The sequence below is a fragment of the Mchenga conophoros genome, linkage group LG13 (assembly GCF_057382185.1).
Source record: "Mchenga conophoros isolate Kocher_MC1m ecotype Shallow Benthic linkage group LG13, M_conophoros_male_GT1.1, whole genome shotgun sequence".
NCBI lineage: Eukaryota > Metazoa > Chordata > Actinopteri > Cichliformes > Cichlidae > Mchenga > Mchenga conophoros.
In genome coordinates this window covers 19,414,020-19,438,300 of record NC_140538.1, presented here as the reverse complement: position 1 = coordinate 19,438,300, position 24,281 = coordinate 19,414,020, and the positions used below count along the sequence as shown (strand labels likewise).

The 24,281-nt window shown below is 45.2% G+C and overlaps 1 protein-coding gene across 1 annotated transcript in view; it reads right to left on the bottom strand.

Moving 5' to 3' along the window:
- Nucleotides 1–24,071, bottom strand: part of hcrtr2 (hypocretin (orexin) receptor 2) — a 35,711-nt gene extending 11,640 nt beyond the window's left edge. The window contains exon 1 of the mRNA XM_085243239.1: nt 23,850–24,071. Within this exon, the coding sequence (XP_085099365.1) occupies nt 23,850–24,066 (217 nt within the window). The 5' untranslated portion in view covers nt 24,067–24,071. The remainder of the gene's footprint in view (nt 1–23,849) is intronic.
- Nucleotides 24,072–24,281: the final 210 nt, after the last annotated feature.

Sequence of the window (24,281 nt, the reverse complement as noted above, 5' to 3'; positions counted from 1 at the left end):
GGAGTGAAGAGAGAGAGCCTTTGGAGGACGTCAGATTCCCGTCTTTTCCCTCACATACCCCGGAACCCTGGACCCCCCTCCCCTCCCTCCAGCACTTTGTAAATAGCATCACCTGGTGTCGTTGTGTAAATAAAATCTGTAAATCCTGTAAGGAGTCCCGGTCTGCGCTTGAGTCCGTTAACTGAAACCTGACAGAACGATCCAGCCATCATGGACTCAGCAGGTCGGGACCCAGCCGCTCAGGACCCTGTCGCTCAGGCACTCATCGCTCAGGGAGCTGCTCTGGCTCGACATGAGCAAATGCTCGAGCGGCTCCACCACGAAATGGCGGCGCTTACGCAGGCGGTCGCTCGCTTAACACCTCTGGAGAGTGATCCCCGGCCGGCGGCTCCCGCCCCCCAGGAGCCTGCGCCTGCCGCTGCGAGCGCACCTCCGGCACCTCTGCCACCCTCGGACGGACCCCTGCCCACGCCGGAACCTTTTACGGGTGAGTCGGACAAGTGTGCTGGTTTTCTGGCTCAATGTACTCTTGTGTTCCGTGAGCAGCGGCGCTTCCATAACAACGACAGTGCCAAAATAACCTTTTTTGTCCAGTTGCTGCGGGACCGGGCTTTAAAGTGGACTCAGGTCGTGCTTAGCTCGGATCCCGGGATTGCCTATGCTGATTTCCTGTCTAAATTCCAGACTGTGTTCAATAAAGGCTCAGGCGCTGAAGTCGCCGCGCTTCGTCTGCTGAACTACAAACAAGGGAAGCGGAGCATGTCTGACTATTCTATTGATTTTTGGATTTTGGCTGAAGAGACAGGCTGGGGCCCGGAGGCCTTACGGAGTGCACTGCTCAATAATGTTCGTGAAGAGGTGAAAGATGAACTCATTATGCGAGATCTCCCCCACTCTCTTACCGAGTTAATGGCTTTATGTATTAAGGTGGATGACCGGCTGCGAGCTCGTCGTCTGCCGCGGCACTACAATTCCCAGGAAGCCACGGGGCAGTGGAGGGCTGGCTCCACCTCGGAGCCCAGCTCTTCCCGGCAGGCAGAGAGCGCAGACGGAGGAGAGCAACCCATGCAGATTGGAGGCTCGCATCTCTCCGCCGCGGAACGCCAGCGCCGTATCTCTGCCGGTGAGTGCCTCTATTGCGGCCACAAGGGACATGTGGTCGCCTCTTGCCCATCTCGAGCAAAAGGTCGCGCCCACCAGTGACGGTAGGAGTGCTGGTGGGCGGTCTCAGCCAAGACAAATCTCCTCCACGGTTAATGCTGTCTGCCCAGCTCACGGTCAACACCAAAGGTCATGTTCTCTCCGTTTTGATAGATTCAGGGGCGGAACAGAATTTTATTGACTCTGAGTTAGCAGACCGCCTTCAGCTAGGGCAGGAACCTCTTCCCCCACACTTTGCATGTCACTGCTTTGTCCGGCCAGCGCCTACCTGACATTACTCACGTCACTGAGCCCGTTATTCTTACTCTGTCTGGCAACCATACTGAGGAAATATGTTTTTTTTTGTGTTTAAGGCCACTCGGACGCCGCTCGTTCTCGGGCACCCCTGGCTTCGTCAACACAACCCGTGCATTAATTGGCTTACGGGACGCATTACGGGGTGGGGAGAGGAATGCCATATGACCTGCCTTAAATCCGCCTCACCGCCTCACACACCAGCCTCCCTCGCCAAGTCGACCGCGCCCTCCGATTTGTCCGGAGTGCCCCCTGTTTATCATGATCTCGCCGAAGTGTTTCGCAAGGACCGGGCCCAGTCGTTGCCTCCTCACCGACCGTACGATTGCGCTATCGACTTACTCCCTGGCGCGCCATTGCCTACTAGCCGTCTCTACAGCATCTCTCTACCGGAGCGAGAGGCTATGGAGTCATACATCTCAGAGTCCCTCGCCGCCGGCTTGATCCGCGCATCCTCATCGCCCGTAGCAGCAGGGTTTTTCTTCGTCGAGAAAAAAGACAAGTCTCTCCGCCCGTGCATCGACTACCGTGGATTAAATAACATAACCATCAAAAACAAATATCCACTCCCACTTCTGACCTCTGCTTTTGAGCTGCTCCAGGGGGCGACAGTTTTCAGCAAATTGGACTTGAGGAGCGCATATCACTTAGTTCGGATCCGAGAGGGCGACGAGTGGAAGACCGCCTTCAATACTCACCTTGGACACTTTGAATACTTGGTTATGCCGTTCGGCCTCTCTAATGCTCCTGCAGTTTTTCAAGCACTCGTTAATGATGTTTTGAGGGATTTCATCAACAGGTTCGTCTTCGTCTACCTCGACGACATCCTGATCTTCTCCAAATCACTGTCAGAGCATGAGACCCACGTCAGACAGGTCCTGCAACGCCTGCTGGAAAATCGGTTGTTCGTAAAAGGTGAGAAATGTGTCTTCCACGTGTCCACAGTTGCCTTCTTAGGCTACGTCATCGAGCAGGGAGACCTACGTCCTGACCCAGCTAAGGTGAAAGCCGTGGTGGAGTGGCCTGAACCCCCCAACCGACGGCAGCTGCAGCGGTTCCTCGGCTTCGCTAACTTCTATAGGAGGTTCATCCGGGACTATAGCAAGGTAGCTCTGCCTTTAACACAATTGACCTCTCCCAAGGTTCCTTTTCAGTGGAACGATGCTGCCCAATCAGCCTTCCTGGAGCTGAAAGAGCGATTCGCCTCAGCACCCATTCTGGTCCAGCCCGACCTAACCCTGCAGTTTGTGGTGGAGGTGGACGCATCCGACACGGGAGTAGGAGCGGTCCTCTCGCAACAGAGGGATGGTAAGCTCCACCCGTGTGCCTTTTTCTCCCGTCGTCTCACCCCCGCAGAACGCAACTACGACATTGGCGATCGGGAACTTCTTGCCATCAAGCTCGCCTTGGAGGAGTGGAGGCACTGGCTGGAGGGCACTGCCCAACCGTTCATCGTTTGGACAGACCATAGGAATCTGGCATATCTGCAAACTGCAAAGAGGCTTAACGCCAGACAAGCAAGGTGGGCTCTGTTTTTTACGCGGTTCCACTTTTCAATCACTTACAGGCCAGGATCCCGCAACGTCAAGCCGGACGCCCTGTCTCGACAGTTCTCCACCTCCGAAGACCCGGCGGACCCTGCTCCCATCCTCCCGGCCACCTGTGTGGTGGGGGCTGTCTCCTGGGAGATCGAGTCGGCCATTCGCGAGGCTCAGAGAGCCGAACCGGATCCAGGAGGCGGCCCTGCGGGGCGCCTGTTCGTTCCCCAACCTGTCAGGTCTCAGGTATTACAGTGGGCACACACAGCCCGTTTCTCCTGTCACCCAGGAATACACCGCACAATTACTTTCCTGCAGCGCTACTTTTGGTGGCCCACCCTGAGCCGGGACGCCAAAGAATACGTCTCCGCGTGTACAACCTGCGCTCGAAACAAGACCCCAAACCAGCCACCCTCGGGTCCGCTTCATCCCTTACCCACGCCTACCAGATCATGGTCCCATGTTTCTCTGGATTTTGTGACCGGCCTCCCGCCATCTGCAGGTAATACGGTCATACTCACGATCATTGACCGCTTTTCTAAGGCGGCTCACTTTGTTGCTCTGCCCAAGCTGCCTACAGCATTGGAGACTGCTCGCCTGCTCACCACCCATGTCTTTCGCCTGCACGGCATTCCAGATGACATACAAATACAAATACAAAATGGCAAAATGGCGCCGGTGAGGTCGGCTGCCGTGCTGGATGATCTGCCCTAACTTCTCCACTTTTTGCAGTTTTTCGTCACTTTTTGCTATATCTGCGATAATCTTGCATGGGCATCATGCAAAACACACAAAACACACAAAAAAAAGTAGAGACACTTTGGTTTCTATTGGTCTGCAGTACACGAACATTTCACCATGTTTAACTCCGGACCCAACCTGGCTAAAGGAGATCCTGAGAGAGAACAAAGGACGCGACCCTAAGCGACGGCCTCGAGGTAAAAGAGCCGGCATCAGGAACAGGCTACGGGCTCGCGCACACCGCGCACCCATGCCCAGTATCCTGCTAGCCAATATTCAATCCATCGAGAACAAGCTTGATGACCTCAGAGCCAGAATCAAGTTCCAGAGAGACATTCGGGACTGCAACCTCCTCTGCTTCACTGAGACTTGGCTGAACCCAGCGATACCAGACCACGCCGTGCAGCCGACGGGGTTCTTTTCGGTTTACCGCATGGACAGGACAATGGAGTCGGGGAAGAAAAGAGGTGGTGGAGTGTGTTTGATGGTGAACAACAGATGGTGCGACAGCACAAACATCTCCCCACTCACACGCTCTTGCTCGCCCAATCTGGAGCTTTTGATCGTTAAGTGTCGCCCTTTCTATCTCCCTCGGGAATTCACTGCGGTCATTGCCTGCACTGTTTACATTCCGCCTCACGCGGACTCGGACACTGCCTTATGTGAGCTACATGAGGCTCTCACACATCAACAAACACTTCACCGAGATGCCGCACTCATTGTTATGGGAGATTTTAACAGAGTGAATCTCAAACGGACATTTCACAACCTTCACCAGCACATCAACTGCCCCACCCGGGGCACGAGGACATTAGACCACTGCTACACCCCGTTCAAGAACTGTTACAAGGCTCATACCCTGCCGGCATTTGGAAAATCGGACCATTCCGCCATCTTCCTCATACCTGCTTACAAACAAAGGCTAAAGCAGCAACCACCAATCAGGAGGGAGGTCGCTCGCTGGACGGACCAATCGGTGGCCGCGCTGCAGGACGCACTGGATGACGCAGACTGGGACATGTTTCGGCGCAGCTCTGATGACATCAACATGTTTACGGAAGCGGTTGTGGGATTTATCGGGAAACTAGCGGACGACACAGCAGAAAGAACTATCATCCGAACGTTTCCCAACCAGAAGCCGTGGGTGGATAAAAACATCCGCGACGCTCTGAGATCACGCACCGCTGCCTACAATGAAGGGCTTGTCTCCGGTAATATGGACCTATACAAGGCTGCGTCCTACAACGTGCGCAGCGCGGTCCGAAAGGCAAAGCGGAGCTACGGGGAAAAACTAGAGTCACAGCTACGACAGTGCGACTCTAGGAGCCTGTGGAAAGGACTGCGGACTATAACGGACTATAAACGACCAGCTTCTTCAATGATGAATGCCGATGCTTCACTGGCTGATGAGCTGAACACGTTTTATGCTCGCTTCGACGCCGCAGCAATTAAAACAACAAACAGCTGCGCGCGCTCGGAGTGCACCAGTGAAGAAAATGCATTCGTCATCACAGAGCATGCCGTGAGGAACACCTTCAGGAGGGTGAACACCAGGAAGGCAGCAGGACCAGATGCAATCCCTGGCCGGGTCCTTAGAGCCTGCGCTGATCAACTAGCACCGGTGTTCACGGAGATCTTCAACCTCTCCCTGGCCCAAGCTGTGGTTCCCACGTGCTTCAAACAGTCCATTATTGTCCCTGTTCCAAAGAAACAACAGCCCGCTTGCCACAATGACTACCGTCCAGTAGCACTGACTTCAATTGTGATGAAGTGTTTTGAAAGACTGATGAGAGATCACATCACTTCTTCACTTCCTCCCACCATCGACTCACTTCAGTTTGCTTACCGGACTAATCGTTCCACAGACGATGCCATATCTCACCTGCTCCACACATCCCTGAGTCACCTGGACACTGGCAGAGGGAATTATGTTAGGATGCTGTTCGTGGACTACAGTTCAGCATTCAACACAATAATTCCCTCTAAGCTTTTCACCAAGTTGACGGATCTAGGACTCAGCTCATCACTGTGTCAGTGGATCCTCAACTTCCTCACAGACAGACCCCAATCAGTGAGGGTAGGAAAACAAGTCTCCCCCTCCATCTCACTCAGCACTGGAGTGCCTCAGGGCTGTGTTTTAAGCCCCCTGCTGTACTCACTGTACACTTATGACTGTGTAGCCACATCCGACACCACCTCCATTGTCAAGTTTGCTGACGACACTGCTGTTGTGGGCCTGATCTCCGACAACATCGAGATGGCCTACCTGGAGGAGATTAGGAACCTGGAGACCTGGTGCCAGGAGAATAACCTCCTCCTAAACGTCAGCAAGACTAAGGAGCTGATCGTGGACTTCACTACAAAGTAGGCGAGGAATTACAAACCCCTCATCATCAGTGGCACGCCAGTGGAGAGAGTGGACAGTTTCCGATACCTGGGTGTCCACATCACTCAGGACCTGTCATGGTCCTGTCACATCAACACCCTGGTTAAGAAAGCCCGTCAGCGTCTCTTCTTCCTCAGAAGACTTAGAGACTTCCATCTGCCACTGAAGGTGCTCAAGAACTTCTACTCCTGCACCATCGAGAGTGTCCTGACGTCAAACATCTGCACCTGGTTTGGGAACAGCACCAAGCAGGACAGACGAGATCTGCAAAGGGTGGTGCGCTCGGCAGAACGCATCATTCAATCAGAGCTCCCTGACCTGCTGTCCATCTACACCAAGCGGTGCAAGTCCAAAGCTAGGAAGATTATGATGGACCTCTCCCATCCCAACAATGGACTCTTCTCACTGTTGAGGTCTGGGAAGCGCTTCCGCTCCCTTAAGGCCAAAACAGAGAGAATGAGGAGGAGCTTCTTCCCCCAGGCTATTCGGACCCTGAACCAGGTGTAGGACTGGACTCTCCCAAACACGTCACTATAAGACTGGACTCTCACACACGTCACCACACGCACCACCACACATTTCCTATAATCCTATAATTCCTATAATTTATAATCCTTATCTTTATAATCTCTTCTGCTATTTGCACATTCTTTACTGTAAATTCCTAAGTTAATTTGTAAATTTTTGTAGTAAATTGTAAATATTGTAAAACTTTTCTTCTGTCATTTAATGGTCGGGCATTGTACAGCTACAAGCATTTCACCCCCATGTCATACTGTGTATGGTTGTGTGTGTGTGACAAATAAAATTTGAATTTGAATTTGAATTTGAAATTTGAATTTGACATCGTGTCTGACCGGGGTCCTCAATTCACGTCCCGTGTGTGGAGGGAGTTCTGCACCTCATTGGGATCTAAGGTCAGTCTCTCCTCTGGTTATCATCCGCAGAGCAATGGCCAGTCCGAACGGGCGAACCAGGAGTTGGAGGCGGCCCTGCGCTGCGTCGTCTCTTCCAACCAGGCCGTCTGGAGCGAGGAACTGCCCTGGATCGAGTACGCCCACAACAGCATGACCTCCTCCGCCACGGGCCGGTCCCCTTTCGAAGCTTCTCTGGGGTTCCAGCCACCTCTTTTTCCCTCCATCGAAGGCGAACACTCTGTGGCATCCGTCCGGGCGCATCTGCGTAGGTGTCGTCGGGTGTGGAAGGCCACCCGGGCTGCGTTGTTACGCACCAAGGACCGCAACAAACGCTTCGCTGACCGCCGCCGGTCCTCCGCTCCCGCCTATACTGTTGGGCAGAAGGTATGGCTTTCCACACGCTTCGTTCCCATCCGGGCGGAATCCAGGAAGCTCTCTCCTGCCTATATCGGCCCGTTCGAGATCTCGGCTTTGGTTAACCCTGTGTCTGTTAAGCTCAAGCTGCCTCGCAACATGAAGATACACGATGTCTTCCATGTGTCTCAGGTTAAACCTCTCCGGTCCAGTCCTCTGTGCCCGCCTTCCAGGCCCCCTCCTCCCCCCCGGCTCGTGGACGGTCTGCCGGCTTACTCGATCACCCGTATCATGGATTCTCGGCGGCGGGGGCGTGGCTTCCAGTACCTGGTGGATTGGGAGGGCTATGGCTTGGAGGAGCGGTCCTGGGTCCCTCGGGCGGCCATCCTGGACCGGCGCATGCTGCGGGCGTTCCATCGTCTGCATCCGGATAAGCCTGGTGGGTCGCCGGGGGGCTCCCGTTGAGGGGGGGGTACTGTCATGGTCCCTGTGCCTCACCAGCTGATTCTGTATTAGGCAACATGTTTTCTCTCTCTCTCCTGCCGGGGCGATGCTCATTATGGGCTCCCGCCCCTGGCCCACGCACCTGCTGCCGATCGGGATAATCACAAGGCCGATTTAAGACAGCAGCACTGTGTCACTCGTCGCTGGATCGTTGAGTTATCAGCGTCAGTCGCTCAGTAGATTGTAAATAAGGATCTGTGAGTTCGTTCCGTCTGTTCGCCTCTAACTATAATCTCTGTGTACAGATCTATCCCAGACCTTTCCCTGCCTGCCTGTCATCCCGTGGACGAGTGAGTGGATGGTGTTTCCCCAGTGTGGGGAGTGAAGAGAGAGAGCCTTTGGAGGACGTCAGATTCCCGTCTTTTCCCTCACATACCCCGGAACCCTGGACCCCCCCCTCCCCTCCCTCCAGCACTTTGTAAATAGCATCACCTGGTGTCGTTGTGTAAATAAAATCTGTAAATCCTGTAAGGAGTCCCGGTCTGCGCCTGAGTCCGTTAACTGAAACCTGACAGACAGATATGTTGATTTAGGTCATCTATGAATAATTTCTAATCAAAATTGAGATACCTTTTGCACAACACAGCTCTGTTGGCATTTAAGCTTCAGTAGCCAATGTTATTTTTCATATTGTATCAAATGAGTTCTGAAAATGCTGTTTATCCACTTGATTTCACTGAAGAGCTTTTTGTGTATATCGATCAAGAACCTTATGTGTAAAGTCAAGTGATGCACATGAATACGTGACTGGTTTTTCAGTATCAGGAGTCCTAATACATGAAAAAAAAATTACATTACATTAATGTACAATGTCAGTTAACTGTTGGCTCTAAGATGGCAGCATCCTTTTCTCTCTTTCTCTCTAAGTGACAGCAAGTTTTGAACAAGCAAAGCGAATATATGATGGCTGTTCTGAAGCACTTTGATCTTCAGAATAAACGGTTGAACGTAGGCTGTGTCAGAGTGAAATGGTATATAAGCACTCGACTGGCAGAGTCTGCACAGGCATGTGAATGCTAACCTGCAAGGAATGAAGGCATCTGAGTTCAGCACTGCTCACTTGAGCCATACTAGAAAGAAACTGTCACGCATCTCAGCACCATTTGAAATATGACTTGATTATCCTAGAATGTGATGTGGTTCAGATCTTGCAAGCATCTAAAAATCTTTGTCCATAAAGCTGTGCTATCAGAGTTTTTTTTCTCAATTTAATTAACATTTAGACTAAAAACTACGAACTTTCAGTAAGTTCTTAAAAATTACTTGCTTAGATCCAAAGATTTTCACAAACAAACGAGATGCTAGATGGGAAAGGGAATTCGAGCTGCATCAAACACTGAATCACTGCAATCAACAAGTAACAAAAGACTGACATTTTGACACAGAATAGGGGTCACCACCTCTGCCATTTAACGCTCACGCTCACAGACAGAGCCAATGATGCTGACCTGTTGTGCATACAAGTGAGATCTGAACTCGGAAAAGACTTTAAGCACCCGTCAACACACTGGTGATACTTTATGTGCCCAAAATGTAAAGACAACATGCTAAAATCAAGAAACAGATTGCAGAGACTAAGATATTAAAGTAAAAAAAAAAAAACCAAAAAGCTATATTGAGATGAAGAGATGAAGATCATCTGATGACACCAAGGTTTTTTAAGTGTGCTGGAATGATTTAGAACAGCACCTTCCTTCGTGAAGGATAATTGAATCTGATCAGCAGGTTGATGCATATTTGATTGTGTGCTGCAGCGTGATGTTGCTTGCATTGATAGCAAGGTGACACTTGCACAGTAATGACAAAATAATGACATCCGTCAGCCCCGTTTTTCTTCTCACCTGGTTGTGCATTTACGGTGCAAAGTAAATATAGCTGCAGTCATGGCACTTGGTACAAGTAAGCATAAACCAAATTTTTAAAGGAAGATCATTTAAAATGCAGCTTTTCAAACAGTTTGACAAATATCACCAAACACACAAAGTTTTCCGTACACTTTGACACAAACTCTGTCTGCTAGCTTCATAAATACACAGTTGTTATATTTTCCAGGGAGAGAAAAAAAGATGCAAGAAAGTTTGAGAGATTTTCATAGGTACGGACTGCTCAATTATGCCCTTAGTGATGGCTTAATACATTTTTAGTTTTTAGATCCGATGGATCTATGTGCAGCGTGTTGTTGAATTATGTTTCTGTAAAACATCTTGCATAACAAATGAAGTATACTAACTGTGGCGGGATGTGGTCTGCGGTTCCGCTGCAGAGGGGTGGTGCAAGCTGAGCCCAATATACTAATCATGCTCTCCTTACTTCAGTGATGCCGAGACCACGAGCTAGGCAGTGTGTGTGTGTGTGGGGGGATTATTTGAGCAGCTTTGAGAGCAAATCATCAGAAGTTTCACTGGCAATACTAAATGCTCTGACTACACTAACATTGTTATTTAAATACTATATCAGGCAGTTTGACGTACTGTTGTAAGGTTTACAGTAATGGTGCAGGGCAGGCTGTGGCGTTCAATGTTAGATTACATCAAGGCTAGAAAACATCCGCTTATGTTTAAAGTGATGATGCTGAATAGATTCACTTACTGAATTCCACTTTTCATACTACCTTATGTCTAGAGGTTAGAAATCAGCCATGATAGCTTGTGAAACATCTGCTCACATTTTGTTGATTTCAGTTAAATCCAAAAACAGGAGTGAGTATCGGGGAAGCAGCTGACGTGACACAAATTGTGATTGAGTAAGCTGATTGCTTACTGGTTTCTGAAGTCAGGCTTTAAAGGTAAATGACTGCATTTTACCTGCTGTCATACTGTCTCTTACTGTTTTTGGAGCCAGAAGTGAACTACAAATAAAGAAACTGCAATTTTCAGTGCCAACTCTGATGACAAGTCCAATTTTTATTTCTTTATAAAAAGTATGATTAATAGATCATTTTTAGAACTTTGCTTACACTGAAATGTCTGTTTATGGCCACGATAGAAGACTAACATTCAATATCATAATTTTTAAGAAAATGTTGACAGATTACAGGCCTTCTTATTACTCTCTGGTCTAAACCCAAAATAAAATGCTAAAATCAGTTTAAAATTATATGCAGTATCTCCCACTTTATCTGTAATGTTTTGTAAATGAAATATTTGAACAATTACTGTTACTGAAATTACTGCACCACAAAATAAGAGTTTAAAAATGAAGAAATGGAAGATCCTACAGTTTTAGTGTTTACATTGTGTCACGGTCCGGGGCAGCGGCCGTGTGGAGAGCGGAAGGAGGACTCAAAACGCAGCACTTATTCAGGTGTGAGGGTGATTTATTGATAATATCCAATATAAAGTGGGGATGGTAAAACAGAACTAAGGATGAACTAACTGGGAGAAACTACACAAAGAAATAGCAAACCTGAGCATGAAGGGAGAACAGCAGGGAGAGCACGCAGGGGATTACACCAGGTATGAACACAGACGACGCAACGAGGAGCAGAGGAAATCACACACTATAAGTACACAAAGAGACACTGGGAAATCACACACAGGTGGGGGAAACAGCTGGACCTGATTAACCTGACGAGACAGGGGAACACTAACACCAGGGACCAACAGAGGGAGCACAAACCCAGAACCCAGTGTCTAAAATCCCAAACACAAACCATCCCAAAACAGCCATGAATAATAATGAAAGTAATAACAATAAAGAACATAAACATAAAGTCACTGAGTCATGGTCGCAGGACCATGACACATTGTGAGGAAGCAAAATGAAATAAAATATTATCTTTTACTATACAGGAGAAATATCCTTGTGAAAATCAATCTATGTTTGTAGTAGTTGCAAATAATCTTCTCATGACCTCTGACAGTAAATTCAGCTTAAATTATATACCTATAGACTCCATTTATTACTTCTAGGCTGACTTATTGTAATTTATTATTATTAGGATGTCCTAAAAACTCCCCAAAAAGCCATCAGCTGTTCCAAAATGCTGCAGTGAGAGTACAGACAGGAACTAAACGGAGAGCCAAATCAATGACGGAACCAATGAAGAGAAGCTATATTGAATTCTCTTCATTGGCTCCTTGTTAAACACAGAATTTAATTTAAAATCCTCTCCCTCACATAGAATATCTTAAATAATCATTCCCCATCTTATCTTAAAGAAATTATCGTACAGTAGCACCCCAAGAGACCACTTAACTCTTGAACTGCAGACTTACTTACTCCTACTCCTAAGACTCTTAGGGTACTTAAAAGTAGAATGGTAGGCAGAGCCTTCTGCTTCCAGGCACCTCTCCTGTGAACCAGCTCCCAGTTTGGATTCAATTGAAGTTGTGGAAAAATACATGTAGAATTTATTTAGAATCTCCATCTAAAAGATGATGAAAACTAAAAACTGAGGAAACAGCTTTGCACCAGGCTTTCCCCCATTTCAGGAGCACCCCTGTCAATATACCTACTATGGCCTGCTCAATAAACAACCTAATATAAAATGACTCGAGAGGCGCTAAAACTCATGTCTGCATAGTCAGAAGCACCTCCCAATTCAGGAAATTAAATACTGAGCACAAAATTAGCTTACAGCAGAGCTCAATCCAGCATTCAAAAGACAATAATAAAGAAACAGTGGGAAAACAAATTTAATTTCATTAAGAGAGTGGGCCTGCTTTACATTTGCTTACAATCAAAACGTCCTTCAAACATCAGACAAAACTCCCCCTGACATCCCCCAGGACCACGACGATAAAAAGAGTCCTAAAGGACCGGGACCTGGTTTGGGATTTGCTGGATTCAAACTAGACTGGAGCCGAGGAGAGGTAAGAAATAAATAAACTACAAACAACAGATCAAAAACAAATCCTAAAACTATTATTTAGTTTAGCTGCAACACAGCAAGGTTACAAGAACTGAGTGTTGTGTTGAGAAGTCTCAGGCTTCCCTTTGATGAGGTTAAACAACAATAACCTGAACTGTGGATTATTTGGGATTCTTTTTATATTTAGAATGAGAACAAATGATCCAGTTGACAGCCCAATTAAGGTTTTTTAAATCAAAATTAACATAGCACTATGATGCTGTGATGCCTAGGAACTATAAAAAGGACTAATGCACATTATACCATAGATTTATAAATATCAATATAACCCAAACAGCTGATAATGTTTGTCCTGAAAACTCCCAGTAACCTACTTGCAGAAACTCACACGTAGATAATAAGTGCATGGAAGCTGAAGCAAAGATAATGAGCGGCTTTAAAAAAAAAAAATATTGCTACATATAGCAAGCCAGAATCACTCAGGTGGAACTGGAACCAATGTACTGCTAAAAGCTATTAAGTAATGGACAAGAGGTGATCAGAAAAACACTCGAGCTGGATAATATTTCCTTGTTTCAGCTGGATAGCTGTGCATACGATTATTGAGTTGAATTGTTGCAGGCTCTGTGTGGTAATTAGTTAGTTAGTTCAAACAGTTTCTACTGTTGTTATAGTAAAAAAAATAGTATGGAGGACTGCTTCTTTTTTTTAAAAGAGCTTGTGATCAATTATTCTTAAACAAAAAAGACATAAATGTCAAATAGTCCTGTAAAATTTAACATGCATGTTTAAATTCTTGTTTGAACTTTCGCCAAGCATTTACTGATTAGAGCATCACACAGGAGATAGTACTGTTTCACAGGACATTTGCTGCTCTACTTTTTATATAACAGTATGATTTATTATACAAGTACACAGATTTGTGTGGTTCAAGTTAATGTATAAAATATGCTGATTGATTTTCCAAAGAAGGTTATCTCTTTAGTCAGCAAGTCAGATCTGAGATGTTGGCGCGCGCGCGCGCACACACACACACGCACACACACACACGCACACACACACGCACACACACACACATATTTATACAGCACTTTTATTCTTTGTCTAACATTTACACACACACACACACACACACACACACACACACACACACACACACACACACACACACACACACACACACACTGCAGTGGATCAGCATCAAGGGAAATTTGGGTTTCAGCATCTTGCCCAAGGATCCTTCAACATGCATTCTACAGGATCCGGGGATTGAATCACCGACCTTCCGATTAGTAGACGACCCACTCTACCTCCCACGGCCACCCCTGCAGCTGCCTGTGGGTGTCTTCCACAGCAGCAGATGTGCATGCCTACTTCAAAGATCTCTCCTCTCAATGCAGTCATAATAAGTTTACATATAAGTTTATCATTAAAGGCAAAAAAAGGGCCCGCATCTGCTTCTGATATACGTTGCTGGCGGATGGCAAATAATATACCCGCTGCCCTTTATAGGGCACATTGCCAAAAAATGAAAACAAGTAGAGTGCGTTTAAAAGAAAATCTAATCTCTAAAAATGTGTTTTCAGCAGACATTTAAAAACAGACTATTGATTTTGTTGACCTAATGAGTGAGGAAGTGCCATTCCAAAGTTTATGCACTAAATGTTAAAAAGCTTCATCATTTGTGGATTTAAAGAAAAAGCGTGGACCAGTTAAGACCAGGGTTGGACTGGGACAAAAATCGGCCTGGGCATTTTGACTAGAGACCCACCAGGTATTACAGGAAAAGCCATAAAGCCTTTGAATGAAAACAGACACTGTTGTGACAGTGATGTACACTGTCTTGTTGGTATATGTATGATTTCTATACATTTTACATCAGATAAAAACTTTGGTTGTCAGATTCAGATAATTATTTATTAAAAGCTAGACATTTTAAATGAGAATAAGAAAGAAAAGTATTTCTTTGTGCCCCCCTTTCCCTGTTAATGCACTACCTGGCCCCTGGGAAAACTTTGCTAGACCCGCCCCTGCACAGTTACCAGCTTTCAGCTACTACAGTTCATAACTTCCCTTCAACTCATTCATGTCACCTAAAAGGTAAACCTGTTTCTCCATCACCTGTTCAGCTCTGATGATTCAGTAAGGACATCTCCTGGTTTCATCTTCATGTTTCCCTCTCACCAGATAACCAAACCGATATCAAGACCAGCAGCTTTTACAGCTGTGGCTCCAGCAAACATCAGCTGATAGTAGAAATTAATATTAAATAAATTCTAACAACAGCTGATCAAGCTTAAATGTGCTGCTGTTGTTTAGCGCGACATCCGCTGGTTTCCTCTTTCTGGCGCAAAGTGGGAGACAAACAAACAAGACAGCAATCCCGATCAGCTGATCATTGATCAGTTTCATGATTGAAGTAGCAACAGGCGAGAGAGGGGCAGAGAATGAGAGAAGAAGAGCCAGCTGACAGCGTAACGACACAATAACTTTCTCTGAAGGAGGGACCATTCCATTTTTTTAAGGAGCAGTTGGCAACTCTACTAACTAACCTTATGAATAAAATAAAGTTCACTATCAGTAACATCATAGCACCCACCCAGCTGTATAGAAACTCAGTCATGTTGGCTACTATGCAGTACGAGTTATTGTAACTTACTGTAAAAAATCAGCACAGCGAAAATAAACTCCACCTAAACTTGGTTTATATCTGACCCAGATAGACTGCAGGTCATAACTTCTTACCTGATGTTCAGTTCACCTGACACTCGGACTGCCGCCTCGGGTCTCTCCTCCTCCTGCCTCCCCTTTCCCTCATCCACCTGCTGGCCTCTGTGAAAGCTCCGCCATAGAAACCACCACCAAACAACTGAGTTATTTTTACACATCGGTCAGCATCGGGCCCGCCCACCGATGGCCAGTCCAGCTATGGTAAAAACCAACTGAAGTTTGCAATGAAATAAAGAGACAATTAAAGTGTGATTAACTGGCTGTATCACTAGTTACAGTGGGGCAAAAAAGTATTTAGTCAGCCACCGATTGTGCAAGTTCCCCCACTTAAAATGATGACAGAGGTCAGTAATTTGCACCAGAGGTACACTTCAACTGTGAGAGACAGAATGTGAAAAAAAAATCCACATGGTAGGATTTGTAAAGAATTTATACGTAAATTAGGGTGGAAAATTAGTATTTGGTCACCTCAAACAAGGAAAATCTCTGGCTCTCACAGACCTGTAACGTCTTCTGTAAGAAGCTTTTCTGTCCCCCACTCGTTACCTGTATGAATGGCACCTGTTTGAACTCATCATCTGTATAAAAGACACCTGTCCACAGCCTCAAACAGTCAGACTCCAAGTCCGCCATGGCCAAGACCAAAGAGCTTTCGAAGGACACCAGGAAAAGTATTGTAGACCTGCACCAGACTGGGAAGAGTGAATCTACAATAGGCAAGCAGCTTGGTGTGAAAAAATCAACTGTGGGAGCAATCATCAGAAAATGGAAGACATACAAGACCACTGATAATCTCCCTCGATCTGGGGCTCCACGCAAGATCTCATCCCGTGGGGTCAAAATGATCATGAGAACGGTGAGCAAAGATCCCAGAACCACACGGGGGGACCTGGTGAATGACCTGCAGAGAGCTGGGACCAAAGTAACAAAGGTCACCATCAGTAACACACTACAACGGCAGGGAATCAAATCCCGCAGTGCCAGACGTGTTCCGCTGCTGAAGCCAGTGCATGTCCAGGCCCGTCTGAAGTTTGCCAGAGAGCACATGGATGATACAGCAGAGGATTGGGAGAATGTCATGTGGTCAGATGAAACCAAAGTAGAACTTTTTGGTATAAACTCAACTCATCGTGTTTGGAGGAAGAAGAATACTGAGTTGCATCCCAAGAACACCATACCTACTGTGAAGCATGGGGGTGGAAACATCATGCTATGGGGCTGTTTTTCTGCCAAGGGGACAGGACGACTGATCCGTGTTAAGGACAGAATGAATGGGGCCATGTATCGTGAGATTTTGAGCCAAAACCTCCTTCCATCAGTGAGAACTTTGAAGATGAAACGAGGCTGGGTCTTCCAACATGACAATGATCCAAAACACACCGCCCGGGCAACAAAGGAGTGGCTCCGTAAGAAGCATTTGAAAGTCCTGGAGTGGCCTAGCCAGTCTCCAGACCTCAACCCCATAGAAAATCTGTGGCGGGAGTTGAAAGTCCGTGTTGCTCGGCGACAGCCCCAAAACATCACTGCTCTCGAGAAGATCTGCATGGAGGAATGGGCCAAAATACCAGCTACTGTGTGTGCAAACCTGGTAAAGACCTATAGTAAACGTTTGACCTCTGTTATTGCCAACAAAGGTTATGTTACAAAGTATTGAGTTGTATTTTTGTTATTGACCAAATACTTATTTGCCACCCTGATTTACGAATAAATTCTTTACAAATCCTACCATGTGGATTCATGGATTTTTTTTCACATTCTGTCTCTCACAGTTGAAGTGTACCTCTGGTGCAAATTACTGACCTCTGTCATCATTTTAGGTGGGGGAACTTGCACAATCGGTGGCTGACTAAATACTTTTTTGCCCCACTGTACCTACTCTACACTTACTTGATGCTTTGTTAGGAAGACCTTGGTAGTTTTGGAGTTTTAGAGAACGGTCTTATTTCTTCATTGAATACATTTAACAAGGTGATGGAAACATTTCTCAGAGATTTTGGTCATGACATGGTTACATTACAGTTACTGCAGATTCTTTGGCCTCACATCCATGCTGTGAAGAGCTCCTTCCATCATATACCTAAGGCAGTGTTTCCCAACCACTGTGGAGTGGAACATAGGTGTTCTGTGAGAAATGATCAGGTGTGCCTCGGAAGATTATCTGGTTCCACCTGATTGGTACTCTGAGCAATTGACTTTGTGCACGTTAGCATATGCTACTTCCGGTGCGGAAACTCCTGTGGGGAACTTTGTTTCCGGTGTCCTATTCACGCCCTGTTTATGGTCCAAAACAAGTTAAGCAAATGAATGAATCAAGCGGCAATTTACATTTCTATAGATGTCTTGGGCATTTACCCAATATATCTGTAAATGATGTTCATCAACTTGTCGATATTTTTTCCCCCGCGCCTCAGAGCAAAAGAGAAAAGGGATTCAAATATTATATTTCTCAGCTGTCCCTCGTTTATCGCGGGTGTTATGTTCTAAAAATAACCAGCGATAGGTGAAATCAAGTAGCCAATTAAATTTTTTGACGGTGCAAAACGTTTCGTGGACATCGTGGACATACAGTACTGCACTTCAGAGTCACACTGCTAGCAATCGATGCAGCGATTCTGTACTGTACATGAGAGACGTCACGGAGGAGATCGTCTGCAGCGATCAGGACGCAGGACACAATGTGACGTAAAAAAAACGTGCAAACTTGCACTAAAAAAATCTGTGAAACAGCGAGTTGAAAGGTGAACCGCGTTATTAGCGAGGGACCACTGTAATTTTGAAGGTAAGTCACAACATACCCTTCGTAAATACTAATGTATAGAAACCCTTACCAACAATCATTCATTTTTTGTGTGGCTTTTTTCACGGTTTGTTAACATGCTGTGTGGGTGTGTACTTGACTAGCTGATATCGACATAACGGAGGAAACATCTGGTTTGACTATTCTTCACCTGTAGTTTGAATGCTGAACATTTGCCTGTTTAAATCATAAGACCAGTCAGTATACAGAGATGTGCTTCTGAATGTGGACGATGTGTCTTCTGCTGCAGTGATGCAGTTCTGTGTTGCTTGTGTTGAGTGATGTAAACAACTGATCAATCTAAACTCTTTAAACGTCAAAACTGATCATTAGATTTTTTATGACACAACAGTGGTGAGTGTTCCCACCTTCTGCTCTTTGTAACTTAACGCGATCTTTCCGTTTTCGAGTTTTGGACATGATTTTGGAGTATATTTTCGCAGTAGCGATTGACCGCAAAGTAAAGCTACCGGAAATGTACAACCCCACATCCGGTCTCAAACCAGGAAGCTAGCATTTTCTCGTGCACAGGGTCAATTAGCGTGAGTAACATGCAGAACAATTACATTCTCTTCCACTAGAGGGCAGTACAACTGCCTGCTCTAATTAAATGGGTTGCCAACTGCCAGTAAAACAGAAGAAGGCAAAGAAGAAAGAACATCGTGTAAAAGCAATAGAAAAATATTTGAAAAGAAAATTAGTCAATCTGACCTGGTTCCTGGAGAAATTCCGACCCATATTAAGACCCTAGCGTGAGTAGTGGTCAGAAGAAGAAAAAACGTGTACTGTGGACAAACTGAGCCAATTCTGCTATACCTGATGTGCAGGTAAAAATGATCAATATGCTTTTTGTGATATTTTTGTTTTGTGTGCCGTGTGATTTTTCTAATGTGAAATATGGTTTTCACATTAGAAAACCATATTTCAGTGAAACACTGCCCTAAGGTGCTCTGTTGGATTGAGCTCGGGTGACTGTGGAGGCCATTTGAGTACAGTGAGCTCACTGTCATGTTTAAGAAACCAGTTTGAGTAAGTAAGTAAGTAAGTAAGTAAAATTTATTTATATAGCACTTTTTAAGACAAAACGCTGTTACAAAGTGCTTCACAAGAAAACATGTCAAACAAACAATATAGCAACATGAAGAAAGTATAAAAGCATATCAAACAAGCAATAGTACAATATAAATATAAAATAAAACAACATGTTACGCATTAACATTTCCCAAATGCCTGTCTAAACAGATGAGTTTTAAGCTGTTTTTTGAAAGAAGCCACCGTGTCGATGGTGCGTAGTGGGGGGGGTAAACCGTTCCACAGTATAGGAGCCAGGGTTTGAAATGCGTGATCCCCCTTTGTTTTCAGACGAGTCCGTGGGATAGATAGACGACCGCTATCAGTGGATCTAAGAGTTCGCTTTGGAGAATAGGGCTGGAGAAGCTCCGAGATATAGATGGGGGCCCCACCTTGTAGAGACATAAACGTAAAGGTGAGGATTTTAAACTTATATCTATACTCAACCGGAAGCCAATGCAGGGATTTTAGTATAGGAGTGATATGGGAAAATTTATTGCTATGGGTCAAAAGCCTTGCTGCAGCATTCTGAACCGCTTGGAGCCGATTTAGTGAGGCCTTAGAAACGCAGGAAAAGAGTGCATTACAATAATCCAGCCGGGAGGAGATAAAGGCGTGGACAAGCATCTCCAGTTCGGTTGTGGAGACAATAGTCCTGAGTTTGGCAATATTTCTTAAGTGAAAAAAGCAAGAGCGGGTCACGGATTTAACATGGGCATCAAAGGACAAAGATTGGTCGAAAATTATCCCAAGATTCCGGGCAGTGGCTTTTATCGACGATGAAAAAGCACCCAGATGTTGACTAATCTGTGGCTTGATATTCTCCGGGGCTAGGATTAAGCACTCGGTCTTGTCTGCGTTCAACTGCAGAAAATTGTTTGTCATCCAAAGATTGATTTCCTTAAGACAGTCCATAAGAGTGGATAGCTTGTCTAATTCCCAAGATTTAAAAGAAATGTATAATTGGATGTCGTCCGCATATAAATGATAGGAAATATTTTTGAAACCGCTAATGATCCGGCCTAAGGGAAGAATATATAGTGAAAATAATAGGGGGCTTAGAACCGAACCTTGTGGAACTCCACATAGAAGCTTAGCCACGTCTGATTGGAAGTTTCCCACTGGGATTTGAGCTTTGTGGCAATGTACTTTATCCTGCTGGAAGCAGCCATTAAAAGATGGGTATACTGAGGTCATAACAATGCTCAAGAAGGCTGTGGTGTTTAAACTACACTCATAAGGGGACCAAAGCGAGTCACGATAATATCCCTCACACAAGTACAACACCAGTAGCCTGATCCAGTGATTCAAGACAGGATCATGTTGTTTCATGTTGCTCATGCTAAATTCTCACCATACGAATGTTGCAGCAGAAATTATGACTCATCAGAGCAGGCCACATTTTTCCAGTCTTCTATTGTCTAATCTAGATGAGCCTGTGTGAATCACAGTCTCAGTTTCCCATTCTTTGTTGACAGGAGTGGCGTCCAGTGTGGAATTTGGCTGCTGTAGCCCAGCACCAGAATTCAAGGTTTGAGATCTTATGTGTTTAGTGATCCAGTTTGGTATACCTTAGTTCTAAAGAATGGTTATTCGAGTTTATGTTACCTTTCTATCATCTCAAGGCAGTTTGGTCATTTTCCTCTGACCTCTGAATGAATAACGCAACCAGAGGGATGGTTTTCTGCCCAGTAGATCAGCAGTTTCTGAAATATTCAAACCAGTCCTTCTGGCAAAAACAACCATGTGTCACATTCAAAGCCACTTAAATTACCCTTCTTCCCCATTCTGATGCTCAGTTTGAACTTCAGTAGGTCGTCTTGACCGTGTCAACATGAGGAGGAGCGCACTGAGTTGCTGCCATATGTCTGCCTCATTGTATTGTTGTGTTAACAAGAAGTTGAGCAGGGTAAGTAGCCCTAATGCAGGGGTGTCAAATTCAAATACACAGTGGGCCAAAATTCAAAACTGGAACAAAGTTGCGGGCTAACGTTAATATTTATTGAAATATATTTATTCCTCCAGATATGAGAATGAATCTTTTCTTATGGACTCAAACATGTTTCGCTGAAAAACTGAATATGGAACAAGCAAAGCTTAATACTAAAAATATATATATATATATATATATATATATATTAGCTGGATAATACCAGTAGGCCAACTCTAATAATAATTTGGTATGGCTTCACGGGCCAAATGTAATTAGGCTGCAGGCCAAATTTGGCCCGTGGGCCAGAGTTTGACACCTATGCCCTAATGTTTCTGATGATCTAATGACAATTGCCCGCCCATTATTAGTTGGAATTTTAGCTAATGTTTCAGTGCCTATGGGGTAAAATGTTGGCATGGGAAGGCGAGAGCCTTGAACACAAAGTGTACACACTGTGTCCAAGGTTTAAAAGCATAATAATGTTGCAAACATTTTAGCAAAAAGCTTCTTGTAGTTACACATCCATCACATACAGAGCAGATTTATTAGTGGTTTCTCTTTACTTTTTACTCCAAGTTCAGTCTCTGCCAACTCTCTGAGGGAAATATCTGGTGCTTTAGTTGCTTAATGTTATGCTCGCCAGGTGGTCGCTAACATCGTCAGTGAACAGTGAAGTTAATACAGGCAGCAATTTGATGAATCAAAATTTGTACTTACAGCAGCAGGAAAGAAATGCTAAAGAGGATTACACTGAAAGACCCTCTACGAAAAGGAAGACTAAAGTTTTAAATTGAGTACCTACTGTACAATGTGTGCCTGAATCCATTACAGCAGCAAGGCCATTTACTATGAGAACAAATACTTTCAGCTCTAACAAAAATTCCACTGGATTCCTTTTCCCTTATAGGAATAAAAAATGCAACAGTAAATGCTGATTTTATGATTTTTTTTCTCTTTACTTCTGTCTATGGAAGAGATTCTCCAGGCAGGGGTGACACCTTTGTTGTCACTTCCTGCTGTTCATAGCAGGTAAAACTGCAGCAAGAGAAAACAGCACACAGTGCAGGAAACAAAGAAAGAGAAGCTGCGATGATTTAAAAGATTTGCGCTGTGCTTCCTCATCTAACACTGACAGTTATAATGAGAACCTGTCATCTCTGAAACTCATGGCCATACTGATTAAACACACACGGACCCCTCCAATGTCCTTAATTGCTCTGTTCGGCAAAGAAATGCAAATTTTGCTCATAAACAAAATGACTAATTTGTTTCCTAAATGACTTCCTGCTCTTGAAGTATTTACTAAAACATTGATTACATCAGCAACCAGGTATTGTTAGTAAACCAGTACTATAAAGCACATATTTTTGTAATCTGAGCTTTAAAAAGCAAATGATAACCCTGCTTATTTCACTTAACATGTTTAATATGAAACTGTTGAACATTAGACTGTGAATAGCTGGCCTGTCTGATTTCTGGAATCGTAACTTATCCACTCATGTATCATTTTCAAAGTGTCTGTTCACTCCATTGTGAGACTAAAAGCATAAAAGGGGAAGTAGACTCTGCACAAGGGTGGAAAGCTGTTTTCTGAAAGCATCTACAAAATTCTCTTGGACAGCATTTCCAGTGGCCCATTTCAAAATGTCATCCACTGTCTGGGGAGTGGGTGTTGCATTAAGGATAATGAAGATGGCAAGAGGGTGAATGCTGTCTTCCTCACTGAAATACCATACAAATTGTTAGATTGATAAATGCTGCCTAAAATGACAGGTAATGTGGCACACCTTCAGCCTTTCAAGCTGGAGTGCAATTCTGCAGTGCGCAGCTGCATCTATGCGGGGGCCCTTTTCCTTGTTACCAAAAAAAAGTCTAAAAATAGCTAGTGGGAACCCTGAGATGAGGCATAGAACACAAGCCTGCACAAAGACAGCTTTCAAAGTTGAAATAGATCAAAGTGCAAGCGGAAAAAGAGCAGGTTATTTTAGTGACTGTGACAATCGAGCTTCAGTAGAGCATAACTAAGACTCCCACACTGACACAAAGAAGGAGGTTCTCAAATGTGTGGTAGCAGCCCGATAAGAAATTTCACAATTAAAAAAAACAGAGCTACAGGTCAGTCTGACTTCTCTTTGCTAAATAGTAAAACTGCCCCTGCTGCTAAACCATTGAGAAAATACACCAGCAACAAAGCAGTCCAATAATGGAATTTCGCAGACAATAGGTCTGCAAAACTTGCAAGTTACGCAAATGCACGGTGTGAAATAATTTATTTTTACTCGATGTATCTTCAAAGAAATCAAAAGGTTACCGATTTTCCAAAATTAACCTCGCTTTCCTGGACTGATTGACGGTTTCTCCTCCTCATTGATGCTTCCACATCAGCAGAGGCGCGACTGCGATTAGTGAACATCACAGAGGGGGGGAATGCGCTTCTAGTTATTGATCGCTCTTGATTTGGATTTTTCTCATACTTCAAGTAATATTTGCGCTGATATTATGGAGAGGTGGGAAAAGTTGCTCGAAGTGTGCTTTTGCTTTATGATTTTTGCAAGTTGTTAAGATGAATGGAGAGAGAGAGAAATGAATGCATTTAAAGGTACGACTCACCAAGCGAGTTCCCAATGAGTGAAACGAAGAATACAATAATGTAAGCCACAATGAGAACCCATTCATACTGCTTGGGGTGTAAATACTCTCTCCAAATGTATCTCAGAAGTTCCTCGTCGTCATCCAAGGTGGGATGCACATGTAACTCCGTGCTGTTGGGTAGATGTCCAGAAGATAAGCACTCCTCGCAGTCCACGTTCCCAGTGATGCCAGACATGCTTCCAGGTGTTTTGTGTGCCCGATGAACTGCAGCTGTTGCTTGTGCGTCTGCAGTGACCGCAGGTTGTTTGAGCACACTGCAAACGCGATTCTAAATGCGCTCCGCACGGACCACTCGTCAGAATGACGCTGGTCTCCCTTCTGTCTCCATTCAAAGCCACTGCAGGGTCAAACACCAACACAGCAGATTGCAGCGAGCAACGAGCTCTGAGC